We start from the raw sequence: 21,021 nt of genomic DNA on the forward strand, positions 1-21,021 counted from the left end.
CGGTAACCAGCGGCTTGGGGAGGGTGGGAGCCGAGGAGCCGCCGCGGAGCCTCCGCGAAGCCGGGGCTCTTCCCGCGCTTGCAGCGAACTTCTCGCCTTGCCGTCGGTGCACCCTGCTGCCCGTTCACTTTGCGCTGGGAACTTGGGGTGTTTGCTGAAATTCTGGATGATGTTCCTGCTGAGCCGGTCTGCGGGGAGCTGAGCCGGGGAGGAAGAATGCGGGTCTATCTAATGCTCTTCTGCCTTATTTGCTGCACCGCGAACGGGCAAGTAGTGTATTCCATCGCTGAGGAAACAGAACGTGGAGTGTCTGTTGGGAACATAGCAAAGGACTTCGGAATAGATGCAGCTACACTTTTACCTCGGAAATTTCGCATGATCGCCAGTTCAAGTAAGCAATATTTTAATATAAATGCCAGCACGGGAACTTTGACTGTTAATGAGCCCATAGACAGAGAGCAGCTTTGTGAATTAAAGTCTCCCTGTCTTCTGAATTATGAACTTGTGTTAGAAAATCCTCTAGAGCTTTATAGGTTGGAATTTAAAGTCTTAGACATAAATGACAACTCCCCCAGCTTTTCCTTAAGTGAATATCATATAAACGTGCCTGAGTTCCTGTCACCTGGGGCACGGTTTACACTCCCCAATGCCCAAGATCTTGATGAAGGTACCAACAGCGTCCAGAATTACACGCTGAGCCCTGACGAACATTTCCATTTGGAAATGCAGACACGCGGGGATGGGAGTAAATATCCTGAATTGGTGCTGAAGAAAGCCTTAGACAGGGAGCAGCAAGCCATTCACAGACTTGTCCTTACAGCCAAAGACAGTGGGAATCCTCCAAGGTCTGGTGATGTCCCAGTCATTGTAACGGTGCTGGATACCAATGACAATGCACCAGAATTTGAGCACTCAGTCTACAGGGCGAGTATCTTGGAAAACTCCCCCAGTGGCACTTTAGTAGTACAAGTGCATGCCACGGACTTAGATGAAGGTTCAAATGGAGAAATCAGGTATTCCTTTAGCAATACTACTTCTGCTGATCTGCAGCGAATGTTCTTAATTCATCCACACACTGGGGAGGTGACAGTCAATGGCATTTTAGCTGTTCAGAGACCTCTCCTTGAGATGCTTATTGAGGCAAGGGATAATGGGGCATTTGGCATGTCCAGCACAGCTAAGCTGCTGGTGGAGATCACTGATGTGAACAACCATGGCCCAGAGATAACAGTTACATCCCTTTCCAATCCCATTCCTGAGGATGCTGTTCCTGGCACAGTGATAGCTCTGCTGAGTGTTTTGGATAAGGACCCTGGGGAGAATGGGAAAGTAACCTGCCGGATCCCTGACAACCTTCCCTTCCAGTTAAAGCCTTCTCTTGAAAATTACTACAGCCTGGTCACCAGTGAGCTTCTGGATCGAGAGCTGATCAGTGGGTACAACATCACCATCACTGCCACAGACTTGGGCTCTCCACCCATCACCACTCAGAAGACCCTTTGTGTGCAGATTTCTGATGTGAATGATAACCCCCCTGTCTTCAGTGCTGACACATTTGATGTGTTTGTGGAGGAGAACAATCCACTTGGTGCTTTTCTCTACCAGGTCTCAGCATCTGACCCTGATATGGATGAGAACGGACGAGTCTCTTACATACTCAGGAATTCCACAGTTGCAGGCAATACCCTGGCCAGCTTTTTGTCTGTGAGCTTGGCCAATGGGAGCATCTATGCAAAACGTGCCTTTGACTTTGAGCAGCTTAGGAGCTTCTGTTTCCAAGTGGAAGCCAAGGACAATGGGTCACCACCCTTGAGTGCTGCCATAACTGTGAATGTTTACATCTCAGACCAGAATGACAATGCCCCGGCCATCCTGTACCCCACCAGCCAAAATGGTTCAATAGCAGTGGAAGTTGTGCCCCGCCTGGCTGATGAGGACTACCTGGTGACCAAAGTGGTGGCGGATGATGAAGACAATGCGCAGAATGCCTGGCTTTCCTATCACATCGCCCACTCCACTGATTCCACCCTGTTCCACTTGACGCCACACTCTGGTGAGCTGCGCACCACACGCTCCTTGCGCTCCACTGACTTTCTCAAGCACAAGGTGGTTGTGGTGGTACAGGATCATGGGGATCCACCACTCTCCTCTACTGTGACTGTGGGCATCCTGCTGACTGACACCCTGCCACAGGCACTGCCAGATTTTGATGACAATGGGGAGCCACCACCACTGCTCAATGCTACAAACATCTACTTGATTGTTTCCCTTGCTTGCGTCTCCTTCATCTTTGCGGCATTCCTTCTTTTTCTTGCCATTGTGCGGTTGTGCCACTGCCGGACTGGCTGCTGCGCTAGCTGCTGCTGCCCAGCTGATGAGTATGAAAAGTACTGCTATAGCATACGCATGCTTCCTAGTTCCCATCTCCCACCAGATGTGTTGGAGGTCACTGGTGTCGGTAAACTGACTCATACCTACCTGTACAGGGCATCTGTGGGTCTTGGGCTTAGTAATGGCAGCATCCCAAATGGTGATGCTGGGAACATTCCTGGAGGTTCAAGGTTACAAGTGCCAGGACCCTGCATTCAAGTGCAGAAGGTCCAAAGTGATCGGTTGAGTGCTGTCCTTGTGGTAAGTACTTCTTCCTTTCACCTTTTTTCTCCCAGGCATGTGGCCTTGTGCCTACACTGGGTTGCTGTCAGTACAGAAGAAGATAATCAGCGTATTTGGAGAGCAAGTGTCATTTCATGGCACCTAGAAAAGCTTCAGTTCCTCTTATAACTTCTCTAAAGCCAAGATGTCTGTGGGTGAAATATGGTCATGGGATGGCAAAAGAGATCTTTTTTCCCCATTAACATTTAAGACCTTCAGACGTAACTGAAGGTAAAGAAGATGTAAGTGAAAACTGCGTTATGTAGCAAGCTGAGCCATTGTCTTCTGATAGCCATACAGGAGCATGATAAAAGTCCATGCTAGTTTCAAATTTATGTGTTCTTCTGATCTGCACTGTACAGAGCCTGTGATTCCTGATATTTTTTATATTGAGGGGTGAGTAGTTTGCTGAGCCAGGATGCTGTTTACACTGCCCAATAGTAGAATAGCAGGAATTCAATATCCAGCACCTCTTTAGGACATGTAATCTGTAGTGTTCATCTCCCTTCCCAAGCTATCCGTAGGTTTTGTGTATCTAAAAGAATTTTCTTGTGAGCCTCTGGTTTCTTCTCAGTAGTGTGATGAGTGACTTTGCAGGAGAAAATACTTCGATCACAGCATAAAGGCTAAAAGGTGGGATATATCTGCAGATCTGATCTTTTGGGTGTTGCTGCATCACTTGTCCAAGATTCAGTTTTCTTATATGCAAAATAACACCAGCTGTGTTATTGTATCTCAGGATACTGTTAATGTATCTCAGGATTTTGCTATGTCTTTCTGCAATGTAGCTATAAGTGACAGCTAAGTGAATAGCATGTTACAGTGCTCTGCTACTGTGTGTTGAGACAAGACACTAGCAGGGTTACCAAAGTAAGCAGTAGTTAACTGAGTATTTCTGGGGTTGTAGTGCTGAGTATTTATGGGGTCATGATGTGGCCATGGATTGTTACAGTTCTTTCATTTGCTTGTGTTGTCCATTGTGCTACACAAAAAGCCTTCAAGATATTTCTACATTAAGAAGGTAGTGACCTCTCTGTGACTTGACATTCAATATTTAGGTTACATCCAAAAATAGACACAAACCTAGCAATGGAGAGTATTTCTTGCTAAATTGTAATAGTAGTGGAAAAATTTTGCACAATACGCCATGCTTTTTCAGTGACAAAAATGAATGCACTTGCATTGAGACTGTGACATGCAATCTAGGCTGAACTGTTGCAGGCTAAGCATCAGTGGCTTATTCGCACAAGTAAAGACCAGCCATGTGAGTAAGCCCTCCCTGTGTCATGTTCTGATGAGAGATGCTCCTTAACACAGCCAAACGTAAGGGTGAAGCACCTTCCCATTTTTTTCTGTCTGTGCTGATAACAGCCTGCCTAGGACCAGCAGTCTTATGTCCATATTGTAAGAATTGTTGTGTAGGCGGATTTCTTGGCTACAGAAGTTATTCTTGGGGTCAGGCCAAGAAAATCCTAGAAGGAGTGATTAAAATATATTCAGCAAGGGAAACTGCTGTAGATTTCCCTCTTTCTGACCACTCCAATTACCTTTTGCAAAGAAGGATGAAACTCCAGTTTTCAACAGAAGAACACTGTCCAGGAAAAGCTACAAATGCCTGGGCTGAAACTTTGCTTGTCTGGTGGCTGCCTTGGAGTATTATTTTTAGAGGTAGTGGAAGGGAGAGTGACAGAGCAGTAGCTTGAGACAAAAAGCTTGAGGGGATGTGGAGAGTAATGTGGCTGTATTTGGAGATGCGTAAAGCAATGATGGGTAGGATTAGATTGGATGGTGACCTGTGCTGAGGGAAGGGTACATGTGAGTAGTAATTCTTGTATGAAAGCATAGAACAAGAAAACACAATTTAGGTAAAGTCCAGCCCTTTCTTATATCAGCCTCCATTTAATCCTAAATCTTCAGATTCGAAGATTCAAATTCTCTTTGTAAAAATATCAATTTTAATTTCAAAATTCATTAGGTTCTGCCCATTATTCCTATTGGAAAGTTATTCCTCTAAATCTTTGAAACTCTCTTCTGACATTTGCTATGTATTTGTAAGCATTTGTTCATGTGCCAGCCATGTGCTTTTAGGATAAGCATTTCTTTTCCTTCTTTAGAGCTTTCTTTCTTCATAGTTTAGACAGCAACCACATCTTTTCTTAGGCTTTGTTTGACTAAGCTAAACAAGTCAATCTCTTCCAGTCTTTTTTTCTACAGTCACTTCTACACTTGTCTGATCAGGCTAATATCCCTTCTCTGCATATGTTCTTCGTGGATACGTATTTCTTACAAAAATATTACCAGAATTATATGTAATATTTCAGACAAAGAGCTTCCTACACAGTGATAGGAATACTTCCTAGCCCAGGGGATAGAGAATGCTTCTTGGAATGGCAGTTACTTTCTCCATAGTTGCAATACATTGATCAGTCATGTAAATATTATTGATGAACTCCTTTGGGGTAGAGGTGGATGGGGGAAGGTTGGTTCCCAAAGTGGTTCTGCCTAACTTCACCCACCCGTCCACCCATCTTCTGTGTTTGAAACTTAGATGTTAAAAAGTCATAGCTGCCTGCTAAAGGAAACTGATCCTGTTTAGCTTAGTTAGATATGAGAGTTTAGACAGTCTAAAAACACTGCTGAGTCTAGACACACAATTTCTAAATAACTGAAATTAGCTGATATAAGTAGTAACTTATGGGAGTCTGTACTTTGGGTAATTAATTGGTCATCATCCATTTCTGTGACAAGTGTCAAGTTGTTCCAGCTGTGAGTGATGTCATATGGTTGTCTTCCCCAACCATAACCATGTTATTAGAATAGACCAACTTTTTGTGCCATGGTTAAACTTTTCAATATAGCACTGTGTTGAGTGTTATCCTGAAATCAGAATAGATGAGATGATTTTCAGCTTGTGTTTCCAGCGAAAAGAATTGAAGACCAGCAAATAGTTGTCTTTGATAAATCTATGAGAATTTTCCCTCCTTTACTTTCATTTCTTACGTATCCCTTCCTGCAATTTTTTTATCTAAACAGACAGGGCAGTGGGCTTGTGGTCACATAGGTTTTATTTTACCAGTCTAAATTACTGGCACTGCAGTTGCTCTTCTCCAATCTGATTATTCTACTCCAGTCTTGACTGGTTTATCTTTAAAAACAAATCAAACCTTCCTCAATCCTACACTTTCATTTGTCAGTTCTTTTAGGAATCTGTTATGGAAATCAGGTAGTGGGGATTTGAGGATGCTAAACTCCCACTATTGTAATTTTGCCTTGGTGACAGCAATTTCTGTTCTCTCAGAGTAATTTGTCACATAGTTAACATCACACTCAACATATTGAAAATAGAGGAAAATATAGGTTTATTGTCATGAGATGGGATGCTGTCTCGTGGGGATGACTGGTCAAATGTGTGCCATGTTTTTGTACTATTGGCCTGTGCATTCTCTGTATCCTGTTGGAGAAAGGCTGCTGGACTTTTAGTATGGCCCCATATAACTGCGCTCATGCTATATATTTTGGGGATTACAGTTGGCTTGTTTCAGTGTAACAAAAAGAATTCTGCTCAGAGTGTACCTTGCTGAGTACTGTTTAAAGTCACAATTAATCAAAAGAATAGCAACAAAGTCCAACACCAGAACTGAAAAGGGAAAGAAAATGGGGATTAAGATATTCAGTTGAGTTTTGTAAGGCGAAGTAAAGGGCAGGGCAACAGCTCAAAGATTTGATGCTATCAGAGGCATTTGGAAAATAAAAGCAGATTTGACAAATATGGCAAGTGGAAATTAAATATCAGATAAAGAAGATACATTAAGAAATAAAGCAGAGGTCTGTAGTCTCTAGTCTTTGAGCGGTCTTTCTAAGGAAAATTAACACATTTTTGTTCTTTGGTTTCTTTCTTCTCCAAAGGAATTGTTTTTATATTTTGATCTATTAGTTCTTCCATCTCTCCCTGGGCTTGTCCTAGCCTGATGGGTCTTGACACCACATTTAGTGGCTTTCTTGTTCTGTACCAGCTGCCTTGTCAAACATCTTTCCATGACTGGTCTGCAAAAATCAAAGTTTATAATGTTCGTTCACAAAAGCTGAGGCAGCTGGTTCAAAAAGTTCTGTGCAGTTGTTCCTCAACCTTTTCCAATTCCCTTGTAGAGGACAGAAGCTGAGCAAGGAAGTTTTACAGCTGAACGATCTCTTCATCTTTTGAATTACATAGCTGTTTGCTATCTGTCTTGGGAGTTTATTTTAGATCGCTGTTAGGGCAGTTTTTAGCAAGTCAGTACTCTGTGAGAGGATGATCTATCCATAAGATCTGTGGTGCCAAGGAATTTCTATCTGAAACATCACACTCCATAGACTTGGAGAGTTTGGAGGTTTTTTTGTATGTACTTCAGGGAATTTTCTGGGCCGAAACATCCCCTCACATCTCCCCCCCCCAAAAAAAAAAAAACAACCAAAAACCAAAATAACAACCTAAACTTTCAATTACGTGTTTGCTCGGGGAGATCTTTTCTTTGTTTTTCATTTTCACTTGTTTTAAGATACCAGAGATACCAAGAACTCAGAAGATCTGGCATTTGGCTAGGCCTAAAAACTGGAGAACTCAAGGAGTCCTGTTTTTCTTTTTAGTAAAAAAATGAGAAATTTAGGAATGCTGATAAACTCTGGTAAAAGCACTGCTTGAAATAATTGATGAGCTGAATGTTCAGTGACTAAATCTTCTGAAAGGGCATGGATGTTGCAAAGGGCACAAGAATGCTAAAGGTGCTGACACAGGACTGACTTAATAATTTATATTTTAAAAGCTAACAACCCCTGCAACAGTGCAGGCTGAGGTGTTTGGGGCTGTTTTGTGTGTTTTGGGTGGGTTTTTTCAATGTTTTTGGATTTGTAGCCAGAATCCAATTTGCCTGCATTACCCATTCTTCCTGTACTCCTCACACCCCCGGTCCCTAAAAGAGAAAAACAAAAGAGTAGTCAAATTTATTCAAATAGTTGTAATTCTGCTCTATGTATCAGTCTGCTATTAATCTCCAATAGGTTTACCTAATATTTGTAATATTTCATGAATCATTAAAATGTGATGGTGTGAACCTATTTCCTTCTGGTGACTCAGTTTTCTTGCTTGTAGAATCCTAGTCTCATGGAGCATAGTCCAGATAAATTCTATTGTCCACATATGTTCCTTTATTCCTTCAAGCATTTGTTCCCCAATTTTTGTTGCTGTGTTGTGAGGTTTTTTTTGTTGCCTTTTTTTTTTTCATGTGTATTTATGGTGGTTTTTGTGTGCTTTGGGTTTTTTTGTTTGTTTTTGGGTTTTGTGGGTTTTTTGTTTGTTTGGTTGTTTTTTGTTGTTTTTTCATTGTTGGTTTTGTGGGGGTTTTTTTGGCTCAGTGATCATGAGTACCCTGAACATAACATCTAACGCTATTTGTTTTCAATATAAGATTGCTAGGAGGGAAACCTGGTGGAAAAATGAAGTGATTTCTTCCTTCCAGTCAGAGGAGATAAAACTGGCAACTTCTCTCACCATTTTTGGGCTGGCAAAGTAAAATCACCCTAGCAAATGACTTGTCTAATCTGAGTTGTCAGCTGGAATACCTTCAAAGGGGTTTGGGTCGTTGGTTTAGGACTGCTATTTGCATTTTCATCTTTGTTTTAATCTTCTTATATATTTGTCTAGGGATTGCAATTAGGAAGTTCCTGTCTTCTCTTTTACATCATACTTCTCTACAAGGCATTCAATCTCCTTAATGCTTCTAACATTATTTGAAGCACTGCAAGAAAAATTAACCTGTGCTAATGCAGTGCATGGAAAGATGCCAGTTTGATCATGGTCAGAACCTACCTGTAGAATACAAATCTGCACTGAAGAATATTATCATTCTGCAGCTCTTAATGTGGTGAGGCTCTTTACTATAGCAGTGTTATGTTTCATGAAAAAGCTGCTCTTCATTCAAGCTGCTCAAAGAGGAGCCAGATAGTTTTGGATAAAGTTTGAATTGAACCATTGAGCCCTTGAGCTGTAACTCACCACTGTATGAATTAATAGTTCATCACCAAGTTTTGTGTTGTTTGTATTATTGTGTAGGATATGAGGCCAATGTTCTTCACTGTATGTAATTTAGGTTCTTGGAAAACTTGGAAAATAGTGTTAAACTTGATTGGGAAAAAACCAAACAAGCCAAACAACCAACCAAAAAATAACCACTCCATCCCCCCCCAAACCCGATTGAACAAAAAACCCAATCAAAAATAAAACCCAAAAAGCCTGGACAGGGGAATTAGCAATAGTTTTCCACTAAATAAGGGACATTGCAGTGACAGAAGGAGAAGAAATTGTTAAAAATTGTAGCAAGGAAAGTTGCAACCCAGGAACAGGACCCAGAAAGGTGTTGGGATCTCTGTTCTTTGAAGTACTCAGAGCTTGACTGAACAGATGTCCTGAGCAGCCTAATCCATCTGTCAGTTTAACCTTCCTTCCTTTGAGTAGGAGATTGAAGCAGAGACCTCCTGAGGTCCTTTCCAACCTTTTTTTTTTCCCTTGTGATTCTTTGAAATGTGGCCAAATGTAAATGTTTAAAAATTGTTCTGATCTTTCCAAAACCTAAATGCTTCATTCAGTTTTCAAGAGCTACACTGAGGTGTTTACAGGGTTCTGAAACTAATGTATATTTCCAAATAGATTCTCAAATCCCACTGTGAAAGATACAAAAATTATACCAAAACATCTTTATTCCTTCCTTGTCAGATGCACAGCTGGTGGCATCCCCTGCTGTGGATCCTGATGCTGGATTATACTCAGCTGTCTCCAGCTGTAACTACAGTGATGATCCTACCCAAGTACCACACGTTTAGGAAGCTCTGGTTTGCCACACAGGCGTGAGATCGAAACCACACATATGTAGCTTTGGGGAAAATTTTGGCATCTGAAACCAGCTTTGCACTTTTAACTGTAGTCTTGAGTTCTTTTCTGAAAGAATCTTTTTCTGCAATAGAACAGCTATTCTCCTTTTCTAGAAAACATCTATGCTAATAATTCATCTTCCACAGGAAGATCTGCCTTTATCCTCAGCTACATATAACTAAGAAATCTTTCATTTTTTCTCTCTCTCTCCCCTTATAAAATGAGAGTCCTGTGTATAAATGATGAGCCTGGTGGCAGAGTGAAGACACCTTGCTGGTTATGTGCACTCAGGGTTCTAGGAGAACTGTAAACAGGGAAGAGGAGAGATAATCCATGGTTGTAGTGTCCTGATTCAGTGGGAATCAGGTTTGCGGCTATTAGTTTGTGGTGTACTGTGTAAGAATCTGTAGCTCATATATTACCTTTTGTAAGGAGATCTTACTCTACTTTCTGCTGTGAAATTCCCAGGTTCTGGTACTCCGTCTTGAACCTGTTGGTGACTCTAGTCCTCCAGCAAATTTGATGAAAGGGTTATACACAATCACTGTAGTCTGGTTCATTGTTTGACAGAAGCAATGATGACTTTCATCAGGAAGTTGATTAAAGGAAATGACAGGTTTCATACATGATAGGTACTGAATCATTTAATCTGCTACATATTTGATTTGAAAGGAGTCGTTAAAGAAGCAGACAAGTTAATGGAGTAGAGATACCTGACAGATTAAAAATACCAGTTAGATAAAAGAATAAAAGAACAGAAGTGGTTTTTAGTTTTGTTTTTCTAGAGCACTTAGATTAAGTATCATTCTGATTTAGTGGAAAATTCAGTTTACTGGGAATCATTGTTAATACTTCAAAATGAGCCTAAACCTATGCCTGTGCTATGTACCACTGATACCAGCTGAGAGCTAACTACCTGTAATGGTGGCAACTGCAGCAATCCTTCCAAACTGAAGTCCTGTAAGGAGTTTTCATTCACTTTCCCTTTCTGCCAGATAGCAAGGAGGTTTTCTGGAATAATTCACAAATACCTCCTTTAAAATACAATACGATAATGCCATCCATAATTTTCCATTGTAAATAACCTTTTGAATGCTTACTTACCTACTTACAGTCAAGATTAAAATAAATTTTATCAGGCTTTATTAATTCATTGTGCTTTTAACAATATTGTGGTTGGTAGTACAAATTATACATGGGGGAAGGAACAAACATGCAAGCATATTTCACTCCACTTCACAGCCTTGTTATCCCCCCTTCCCAGGGCATTCTTACCTGAGATTACACTATTGTAAAGTTCATGGAGAAATTTAACTTTTACACTGTATTCAAGATCAGACAACTTGCAGATTTTCAGGACTGCCATTGGTGCTATTCTAACAGTAGAGGAGGGAAATGGTCATTTGTTCGATGAGATAGCACTTGCTTCTGGACTTTGGGGATTTTTGGGAGTTTTGGATTCATCCAATAGCAGCCCAAAGCATTGAAATAGCCAAAAATACCCTTAAATGTCCCTATTCCCTCCTACTGATTCTGTAGAATAGATGTGATGTTAGAATAGAAGTAGCAGAATGAAAGGAGTTGCAAGAGCTGTGGTTTTGCTGTGTGTGGCTTGTTGGTTGGTTGGTTTTTTTCCAGGAAAACATTGCCACATTTTTTTCTCATTTGAAAAAAAAATACAAACAAAACACAAACAAAAGCCACAAAACCCCCACAACCCCCCTATATTCACTCTAGATAAATCATAGTCTTGGCGTAGCCTTTTTCATGTGCACTCTGGAAAATCTCCGTAACTTGTGACCATTTAAAACACATTAAAAATCCCAAACAAATGTAGATTACTTTATCTCATAATGTATTTTATCTCTGTTCCAAGGGGTTCCAGCTGGCTTCCGGCCACCTCCACAAAGAACTATCCTTTTTATCAGCCTTGATGCTTAGACTGTTCCAAGTGTATATTTGGCTTCTGCTAATGCTCAAGGCTGTTTTGCTTCCAATCAAGCTGTGAGAATTTTATATATAAAGCATTCTGCCTGAAAGACACTTTTTAGTTGCTATTATAAATAGTGTTGGGTTGCTTATTACATTAAAAATGCATGATGTTATAAATTGTTCCAAAAGGAATGTTTTTTTTTCAAAATACATAGAGAGAAACTATACAGTATGTTATATATATTACTGTATATAGTAGCATCTTGTGTTCAAGCTGAATTTGCTTCTATATTGCTTATATGGGGGATGGTGTGTTGCTTTAAACAAAGGATATGGTCATGTGCTGCCTGAAGAGAACTCTGTCACCTCAGTCACAGATGGAAGGAAATTCTAGCAGTGTGAGCAACTTTCAAATTGCTCCTTTTGAATGCAGTTGGAATTGGTTATCTCAGAGCTATGAGCTTATATATTTCCAGCTCTATCCATTATTGACTGAATGAAAACATTTCAATGTTTCAGGCTGTGTTCACCCCCCTGCTTACTATAAAACTGATCTGAGTCTAGTCTCTCAGGGTGGTGGTATATGTGAGTAAGGGGTTGCCAGTTAGACAACTTCCGCTAACATGGACAGTTTGGTCATTCCTCAGACTGAGGGTAGTGAAAAATATTCTTTTTGCCTGTAATAAAAATGTGTCTGATCTTTCCTTTAAAAGTCTTGCTGAAGTATATTTTGGGAAAAGGACTTGATATTTGTTATGAAGTGGGCTTTATGTCATGTTTGATAGCCATTAAGATCTGTTAAGGTTGGCTGAGTTGCGAGCTTTTGAGAAATTCTTGTTCACTGTACTTGTAGATACTGGTAGATACTTGCAAAGGCTGGAAAGCTCAGCTCCAAGTCTTGCCAGCATCGAGCCCTGCTTCAGCCAAGAGCTGGCAGGACCTTCCTTTAATTGTAGTTGTATGATTGTGACCCAGGCAAAAGTTGGATCTGGGGTTGGTGCTCAGAAAAAGAGGAATGAAAGCAAAAAAAAAAAAAAAAAGCCCAATGCCCAGCAAGGAACATGGTGCAGGGAAGGAAAGAGTCCCTAATTTCAGTCGAGAAGGTGTAGAAATGCATTGCACAGGTGGAGACTAAGTGCTTCCAGGAGCAGAGCACTGAACTGGGCTATGGAGACAGAAGAGATCTATTCTTGTTTCTTCTGCATGGTCTTGACATGTCCTTTTGCTGTTGTGAGTCATTTTCCGACTGTAAATTTATGTCAGTTATGCTGACTGCTCCTTTGTGAAGTACTTTGAGATGTTCCAAAGTGAAGTACTAAATATAAGCTAAGTGTTGGTGTATGTTCCGTGTTTCAGAGAAGATAGATGAGAACTGGCAGGAGGCTGAGAGAAAGCTGGGAGGTGACTTGGAGATGCCAACAAAGAAACTGCTGGAGGGAGGAAAGAAAGATGTGGGACAGGTGGGAAAGAAAATAAAATTGACACATAAGAATCCAAATCCAATAACAAGTTACATTAAAAGCATTAAAAGTTTCATCAAATCAAAAGTACTGTGTGTATTTGAAGAGCTATTGTTGGTTTATATATATACATATGTAGTCATCTTATGGAGTGGAAGGAAGGAGACTTTATGAAGACTTCATTGTCTGATTATAGTAATGTTGTGAACTTTAGAAGAAGGGCTGTTTGTTTGGACATCAGTGAAGAACATCATCAAGTGCCACATGGGAAAACGTTGGAGAAGCTAGAGATGATGTTTAACAGAGAAATAAATAACTGACTTTAAATTCCAGGGACTTGTACTAGAGGAGAAACTATCCAGGGGGATTTTTCTGTAGTAGATCCTCATGAAAGTCCACAATAGAACAAGTAAAAGTATGGTTTGTTCAGTACAGAAATGCAAAAGATGCAGTTGCTAAAAGGGAAGGCTGGTATGTCATAGAGGAAGGAGTACACAATCTGGAGGATTCAAGTGAAATGTCTGCTCCTTTAAAGGTATCTGGTCAAAGGAACCGTAACAAGAACATACAAAGACAAACCTGATGGACAAATAAGGGAGGTAGTGATAAGAACAGATCTGGTCAGTAACTCTAATTGGTGAAGAGATGTGGAATATAAAATACTTGTTTTTTTCCAGTTATGATTGTGTTATTAAGGACTTTGCCAGATTGAGATGATAAGGCAAAGGTGAAAAGCAAGCATATGTATGTATAAAACCTGACCAATCAGAATAACAAAGGTAATAACAGAAATGAATCTAATCAATCCCATTAACTGATGGGTTATCAAGAAACTGCAGGCAAACTAGGCCTTTGCAACTAGTAAGGAGATAAAGCTGAGGTCCTAGCAGCACTGGTTCAAGGGGCTATAGCAGTACTTGAGGGATCCATGAACGTGCCATCCCAGAAAGATGTGAATTCAGAGTGGTGCATATATGTGTGTGTGCTTTCACAAGCGACCTGTCTCTGCCAGACAAATAGAAAGGGACGTCACTGGCTGTGCTTGTCTTATGGAAGTCCTGTATGTAGGTGGTGTTGAAGGCAGCAGTTTGTGTGACCAGCTGTCAGCGTATGTGTGGGTATCTGCCTGTACCTGGGGTATATGCTCAGCTTTGCTACTGGTTGAACCTGCAAATGGAAGAGCAGCAGCTGCATCTCTCAGGCCACACAGAGACCTGTTTCCCAGGGCATTGGGCTGCGTTCCAGCAGTCAAGCAGGAGAGGTCTTGATATCCCTTAACAAAATTTTGGGGTAGCATTAAAATAGTTTAATTTAATACAAGTGAGGTTTTGTGTATAAGCTGTGGTTGAGGAGGAAAACACATGGATTACAGCATGACTCAAACTGCCCAGATGTCTCCATCAGTAAGAAAACATATCAGAGGCTTCATTAGTCAAGATAGTTATAGTGGTTCTTGGGGAGTATTGACAACATAGTATGAGGAATGGCAAATTCTGTTTTTTTGCTACCTGTATTCAAATAGGACAGACAGAAATTGTAAAAGATGTTCTAAAGGGTTGTATGTGTGACTGAGGAAAGAAGTGCCTGTCAAATGAGAACAGAGTAGAAGGACTTGGGATATTTAGCAAGTAGTGTTTTATTGTCTAGGAAAAACTCCTTTAGCTATTTACGAAAAAAGGCAGTGCTTCTTAACTACAAATGGGCATAAGTAGCCATGCTACATGTACACTGGTAAGAGAACAAAGATCATAGTAATTAGAGCCTTCCACTGGGGTTCAACACCTACAAGCTTTTAAGACTGAGTTCAGTAGGAAAGGTGGTGTACAAAGTGGTGTCTCAGGAGATAGTGTTGAAAGGACCAACCTTCTCCTCCAGTCTTGTGTTCCAGTGCTTGAATTTTAGATCAGTTGCTCATCAAAAATCCAATTCTCATGAACATGCAAATGAAGGACAGTGGTGTAAGGAATACTTAATTAGATTAACTGAATATTAACGACACCATTTCCCTCTATTTGTGTCTTCCAGTGACTGGATATGCCTTTCTGGCTAGACAAGGACTTTTTTAAAATCTGTTTTAAGAAGAAATTTGGCTCAAAACTTTGGAGTAGAGGCCTGTAAGTCTGGAGGGGCAGTTGCCATATAGTGGAGGTTCATTAGTAGAAAATGCGTTACTTCTTGAACAAATAGGCTATATGAAGCTTCGTGTGGGGACTAATTTCACAGTATCACTAAAGATATACTAAAGGAGTGTAAGAAACCAGGAACAGAAAAGTGAACAAGCTAGAAGTATCTAAGAGGAGAATAAATAAGCAGCTTAACTAAGTCATTACATGATGCAACTCTATAGTAATTAAACAGGCATATTACAACGGAAGATGATAAAATGTGGTGTGATAGCTCAGAAATGTAATAGCTCCTTTCTTTTAATACTTTCACCTGAAGTGAAGATGCTTTGTTTCAGAGAGGTTCTAGTGAGACTGAAAACTGTAGAAGCTTTTGTATTGCAGCGGTATAAACCTCAGGAAGTAAGTCAGCAGTATTGACATTTGGCAGAGTTCCCATTCTGGGTGGGTTTATGTGCCAGAATTCTTGAATGAAGGACTAAAAAGAACTGAAAGTCTTTGATGAAAATGCAATGTCAAGATTGCTCCCAGTGGATGCATGGCAGGCAGATAGCTATGGTGTTCATGGTTGGAGGACCAAATACCTAAAGAATAGGAATACTGATTGGATTGTGCCTTCCTGTCCTTCCAAACCTTTTTCTGGCTCTTTCTGCTTTCATTTTGTTTTCCCCAGTGCTTGTCCCTCTTTTCTCACCTTCTCTTGAAATGTAGTTTCTACTCCTAGAAATATTTTCAGATTGTAATTTGATTTAAAGTATATCAGCCCCTGAGAGAGGGACCAGACTCAGCCTCCTGCGTCCTTTCCAGGGCACAGAACCAGGCTGCCTTTTTGGATCTCATGAGCCTTGACTTTGTTGGCTGGACAATTACTCTGTTTCTACAAAAATACCTCCCCTGACCACTGTGGTAATGGTTGGGGGGGGGGGGGGGGGAGTATGGCCTTCTCAGTGGACTGGACTTGAAGGTCTCTAATAAATTTAGTGCCTTCAGCTACTGTTGTGTGATAAAGAAACCCAGGAGGAACACCAGTGCTGCTGCTGAGTAGTATTTAACTTTCTCCTAGCCATGTAGCCAGTAGTATTTTTTATTGCAGATGCTGAATACTGAAATCTGTCTCCAAACAAGAGAGTTTAAAGAGAATGTTAAATGAGAAGAATCATGCTGAGCTATTGCAAATCTATCTGGTTGTGGAAGACAATGTTTTGATTGGTACAGGGAGTGAGGATTGATTTCAGTGGGTACATTTGATATCATCGTCATCACTGCTTATCACTCATCTAACATGTCCTTCTGTGGTTTCTCTGTTCAAGGATGGAAGAAACACACTGAGCTCAGCTGAGTTCTTAAAAGCTAGAAGTGCAGTGTCATTTGAGGTATACCAGGGATAACAGATGTATCACTGTAAGGTTGGCAGATATGACCTGGGGGAGATCTGTGCCCTTCTGAAGATCAGCTGAGGACCAGGCAGGATATCTGGCCCCTCTGTATCACAGAACCATTGTGTGCTGTTGCAGGAACAGGTATATACAATGTGGGTTTCCTTTAGTACTGAAGAGTAAGTTTGATGCATGTATGGTCCATGCAAAATGCATAAGGTAAATCTGCATTAATATCACAGTACTAACTAGTGCTAAGTGCTGGATACAGTCTAGCTTTTAAAAGAATATTGTATTAGGTCAACCACTCTGACATACTCAGTAAGAACTCTCATGCTTAAGGAAAGAAATATTGAACTCTTACTAAATTCAAACATAAATGTTTTGTGTTGCTGAGGTTCTAAGAATTCTGAAGATAAGTTTGAAAACAGATTTGCTTAATGTACACTTCAAAAAAGGCAAGCAGTTCTCTCCCTTCAGCACCCATTACAAATAATAAATTATACATATGTATATGTATCTTCTTCCTTGAGAATATTCAATTATCCTTTACTGAAGTGCTTTAAACCTTGCAGTTGCCATTTCAGCCCAGATATTGCTGACATTTTAGGAACCAATTAAGATACTTGCCAAAAATTATGAAGCCTTTGATGTAACAGTGGACAGAACCTAAGTCTCTTGACTTCTTGCTTTTATGGCAAGCTGCTGCTGTCACCATCTCGCTTTTGTCCCATTATCAAAAGCCCTAACTCAGCTCTAGGGAAGTATTCCCCCCCCCCATTACTGCATGAGAGCCATTGCTTCTTAGGCTTCTGGTCAAAATCTGCCCCACCACATGCATTGCATCTCCCCTTTTCTTTGCTTCCCCTTCCAAGTGCTCTCAGAAGCTCTTATATACTGTAAATCAGGGAGAACTTGTTGCACCTGTGAATCTGAACAGAGTTATCTCAGTAGCGCTGAAGCTGGGCATACAGGCCCAGAACTGGGCAGATGTGGTCAGAGGCTTTCTGTCATCTTCTTAATAACTTGCCCACTGTTTCACCCAGAGGTGTGCCTGTCAGCCTGTGCAACATAGGATCACTTTCATGCCATGGTGCCGAATCCTGGTTTAATACTGTGTGTGATGTTACAGTTCTTGTATTTCCTAAGGTCTGTTCACCACTGCCTCATTCTCTGCTTCTGCTGCCATCCAGGTGGTGATTTGAATGATGCTGCTGACTGCTTCCATCTTGTCTCCCTCCTGCTTTACTCCTTGCAGCCCCCCCAGCTACTACCTAGAGCCGATCCTGTTCTCCAGTAGCAATAGCAGCAGTGGGTGCCAGAGGTTGTGAAGAACCATAAAGAAGGATGTAGAAGCTGGTGCTGATGTCTGTATATGGGGGGGAAAGTGGACCTGAAGCAAAGAGTTGATACAGCTGTGTCCTCAACCCTTTCTTAAAGTCTCTCTGGGTTGCAGAAGTTGTTTCTAGTTCTTCTCTGGGCATTTCCATGTAGTGTTGTCTGGTTTTGTTTTTAATTGGTTCCTCACAGCATCTTCTGGATATTGCTATGTTTCATCCTTTCTGACTGAGCCCTTACTCTCTCAGGATCTGACCTTGTTCACAAAAACTGTCTCACACAGAAGATTCTGGAATTGTCATGTAGGAAATTAGCATAACAGAACTGAATGAAAGATCCTGTGGAAGGGAAAAGTGATTTTCTTCTGCAAAATCTCTGGTTTCTACTGCCACTCATTCTGTCATAGATTTTGCTCTCTCACACGCACATATTTGCAAGTATCTGCTCATATTCACATATTCAGAAGTATGTGCCTGATGTTTACTGATGAGCAGGATCACTTGTGTCAATGCAGAAGACAAGGGACACTGCCTATCACAGCTCATATGTTCTCATTTACTGCTGACAATGGACTGGTCTGGGACTTGCCCTTGATTCCATTTAGGAATAGGTGCTGTTTGGGGTCCTTTGTGTCATTATTTTGTCTCACCCCTTTATCAGTCTTAAGTAAAATTCTTTCATTTCATGGTTCTCTTGTATTCCTCAGCTGTATATTTTAAGGCTCCAGTTCTCTTCTCCATCTTCTCAACACCTTATTTTAGGTAATTTTGTTCCTCTTCATTCACTTGGATTAAAGCCCCGTGTAGGGTGCTCTGCAGCAATTAATGCATATGTTTCCTGTTAGTTCCTATTTTGTATTTTCTGTGTGTGCTTTCACATGTGCACACAAATTCATACCGTGGATTATGCAGCTGACAGATTAGTTATGGTAAAGAACTCAAACTATTGATGAAGTAGTCACAAGCAGCAAAAAAGCAAAATTGTTGCTGGGTTTTTGCATAGAGTTGGCAGACAGTCTTTTGGCTTGTTACCAGGTACTACTTGTAAGTGCACAGTTGGAATCCAATTCCCAGTGCTGTTTTGATAACCTTATTAAAGGGAAAACAGAACTGAGATTGTAGAAGTACAGCAAAGGGCATAAAATGGCTGGAACATAGATTATAAGTCAACAGAGAAAAAAAGAACAAGCTTTTGCATATCTACTCTAGGAGAGAGTTGGGGTCAAGGAGGGTGTGGGCTCCCACTGAGTGCCAGAACCCTGAAGAGAAACACAAGTATATAACAAAATCATTGACAGAGAGCGTGAGTCAGGGTCAAATGCTGTTCCTGGTTATGCTGAGTAAGAAAATCAATGGGGCTTGTTCTGAGGTCAGATAATATCGGCAGAATCTGCAGTATTAACATTTTGCCCATCATATATATATGTAGTTATAGGTTAAAAATAGTCCAAGTGCAGCACAGTTTGGGCAGATGGATTTTTTCTTGCTAAATAGGATTTGAGGAAAGAATCTTCTAAGCACAGAAATGCCTGCTGAGAATTAGCAAACAAACCAAAATATTTTCCTGCCCTACTTTCACTGCTCAGCCATTCTTGTGCAGACATGTGAAATACAGAAAGCTCTGGAGCAGCATACTGGTCTCATAAAAAAATCCTCATAGCCTCAGTGTGTCGTGTGGTCTGTGCTCTAATTCATTCCTGCCTCCTTTGTGGCCCTCAGCTGCTCTTTAAAATAGTTGAAGGGTTTTCATTTTCTGTCTGTATAATTGAGATTACGTGTGTCAGAACTGTAGTCAAAGACCTGCAACTGAAAGTGCAGTGGCAAGGCTGGTAAGAGTAGAGGGTTGTCAGGTATTTGGCTGTGTTGCTGAGCAAAGTTTTTCCAGTTTGTGCTAAAAGCTGGGTAGATTCTGTGATGGAGATTTTCCTCAATCATTTGTTTTTGGCATGAGTTTATCCTTCCCCTGTGTAGAGAACTTCAAGTCTGAACAATGGGTAATCTTGAGAATGCTCTGAAAGGCTGGAACTAGACATGCAGAGGTTCATTCCACACTGTATCTGGCTTTTCTGTCATGGCAGATTTAGGCTGAATACATCCTGTGCCCAACCTGGGTTTGTTTTGGTGAGCTCTGGAAGTGCAGAGCAACACTTTCATTGTTTCTTCAGTTGCTCATCCATTCTGCAGCAAGGAACTTCCATGATATCTCAACAGTTCTGACTACTCTGGCTTGGAGATAGTACCATAGTGGTTGCTTGTGCTTTTGGCTGCAGAAAGCCATGGGACTTGTGTCCAAGTACAACAGCCAGAGGTAGAGGTGAGGATTTGCCTTGTTTCTGTGTTTTAAAAAGCTCTAGTGATTTAATTTCCTGGTGAACTTGACATTAACTTTTTCCAGCATCAAGAAAACAGCAATTAAGCTGTTAATACTAAAATATATCCTTGAAAAGGAAAGTCATCTCTACGCTTTTAACTCTGATGAAATATAATTAATTTGGGAAATTGCTGAAATTTAAGGCACTTCTGTACAGCTCAGTTCAGCAGCATTTTGGGTCTGATTTTTAGACTGAGAAAATCTGTCCTTCATTGTTTTTGTGCTACTTTAAATATTTAGTCTTAGGAGCAAATTGTAGCTTGCTGCTGTGTAAGAATGTTATGGTGGTGTGGAACAGATTCTTGTAGCTCGGTGCTAACCTCCCATATAGCATTGGAGTGAAGATGAGCCAGGGAGGAGGAAAGGACAGAACTGGGGCTCTCAGCTGCTGGAAGAAATATAGAGCAACCTGAAAATGGCTCAGTTGTAACTACTGGATAACCCATCCGTCTTCACATTGTGCATCTTAGACTTCTCATACCTTGGGCTATCTGGAGTGGCTGCAGGCAGTGTGTTGAATGTATACTGGAATTTCCATCTAGGGAATAAACACAAAACACTTAAGTCATATTTAAGAAGTCACATGGGCCTGAAGTTGCACATAGGTCTGCTTTCTCGAGAAAATGCACTTAGTAGTAGCAACCCAGTTGATGCATGCTTCAGCTGGTGGTGTATATGTTTTGAATATAGCAGGAAGCAAAGGGGCAGCAGGTGTGAGATGGGCAAGCCCAGGTTCTTTCATATTTTTCTGTTAATTTTTAATTTATTTTTCTAAGTTTTCATTTAGTCAGTGGAAGGTCTGTAACATTTTAGTCACTTGAAGGTGTGTTAAGGATGGATTGGGCATGTTTGTATGAGTTGCAGTGAAA

The 21,021-nt window shown here is 40.8% G+C and overlaps 1 protein-coding gene across 2 annotated transcripts in view; it reads left to right on the forward strand.

Annotated features, from left to right (window-relative positions):
- LOC308225918 (protocadherin alpha-C2-like) overlaps positions 1-21,021 on the forward strand; it is a gene marked incomplete at both ends in the record, with an annotated part of 89,033 nt that overhangs the window by 16,345 nt on the left and 51,667 nt on the right. The window contains one exon of one of the 2 annotated variants that reach the window (XM_080627151.1): positions 217-2,631. The exons of the other annotated variant lie outside the window; for it this stretch is intronic. Within the exon in view, the coding sequence (XP_080483277.1) occupies positions 217-2,631 (2,415 nt within the window). Of the gene's footprint in view, positions 1-216; positions 2,632-21,021 lie in introns of those variants that run through there. 2 annotated transcript variants of the gene reach the window in all.

Source organism: Psittacula echo, assembly GCF_963264785.1.
Source record: "Psittacula echo genome assembly, chromosome: 11".
NCBI lineage: Eukaryota > Metazoa > Chordata > Aves > Psittaciformes > Psittacidae > Psittacula > Psittacula echo.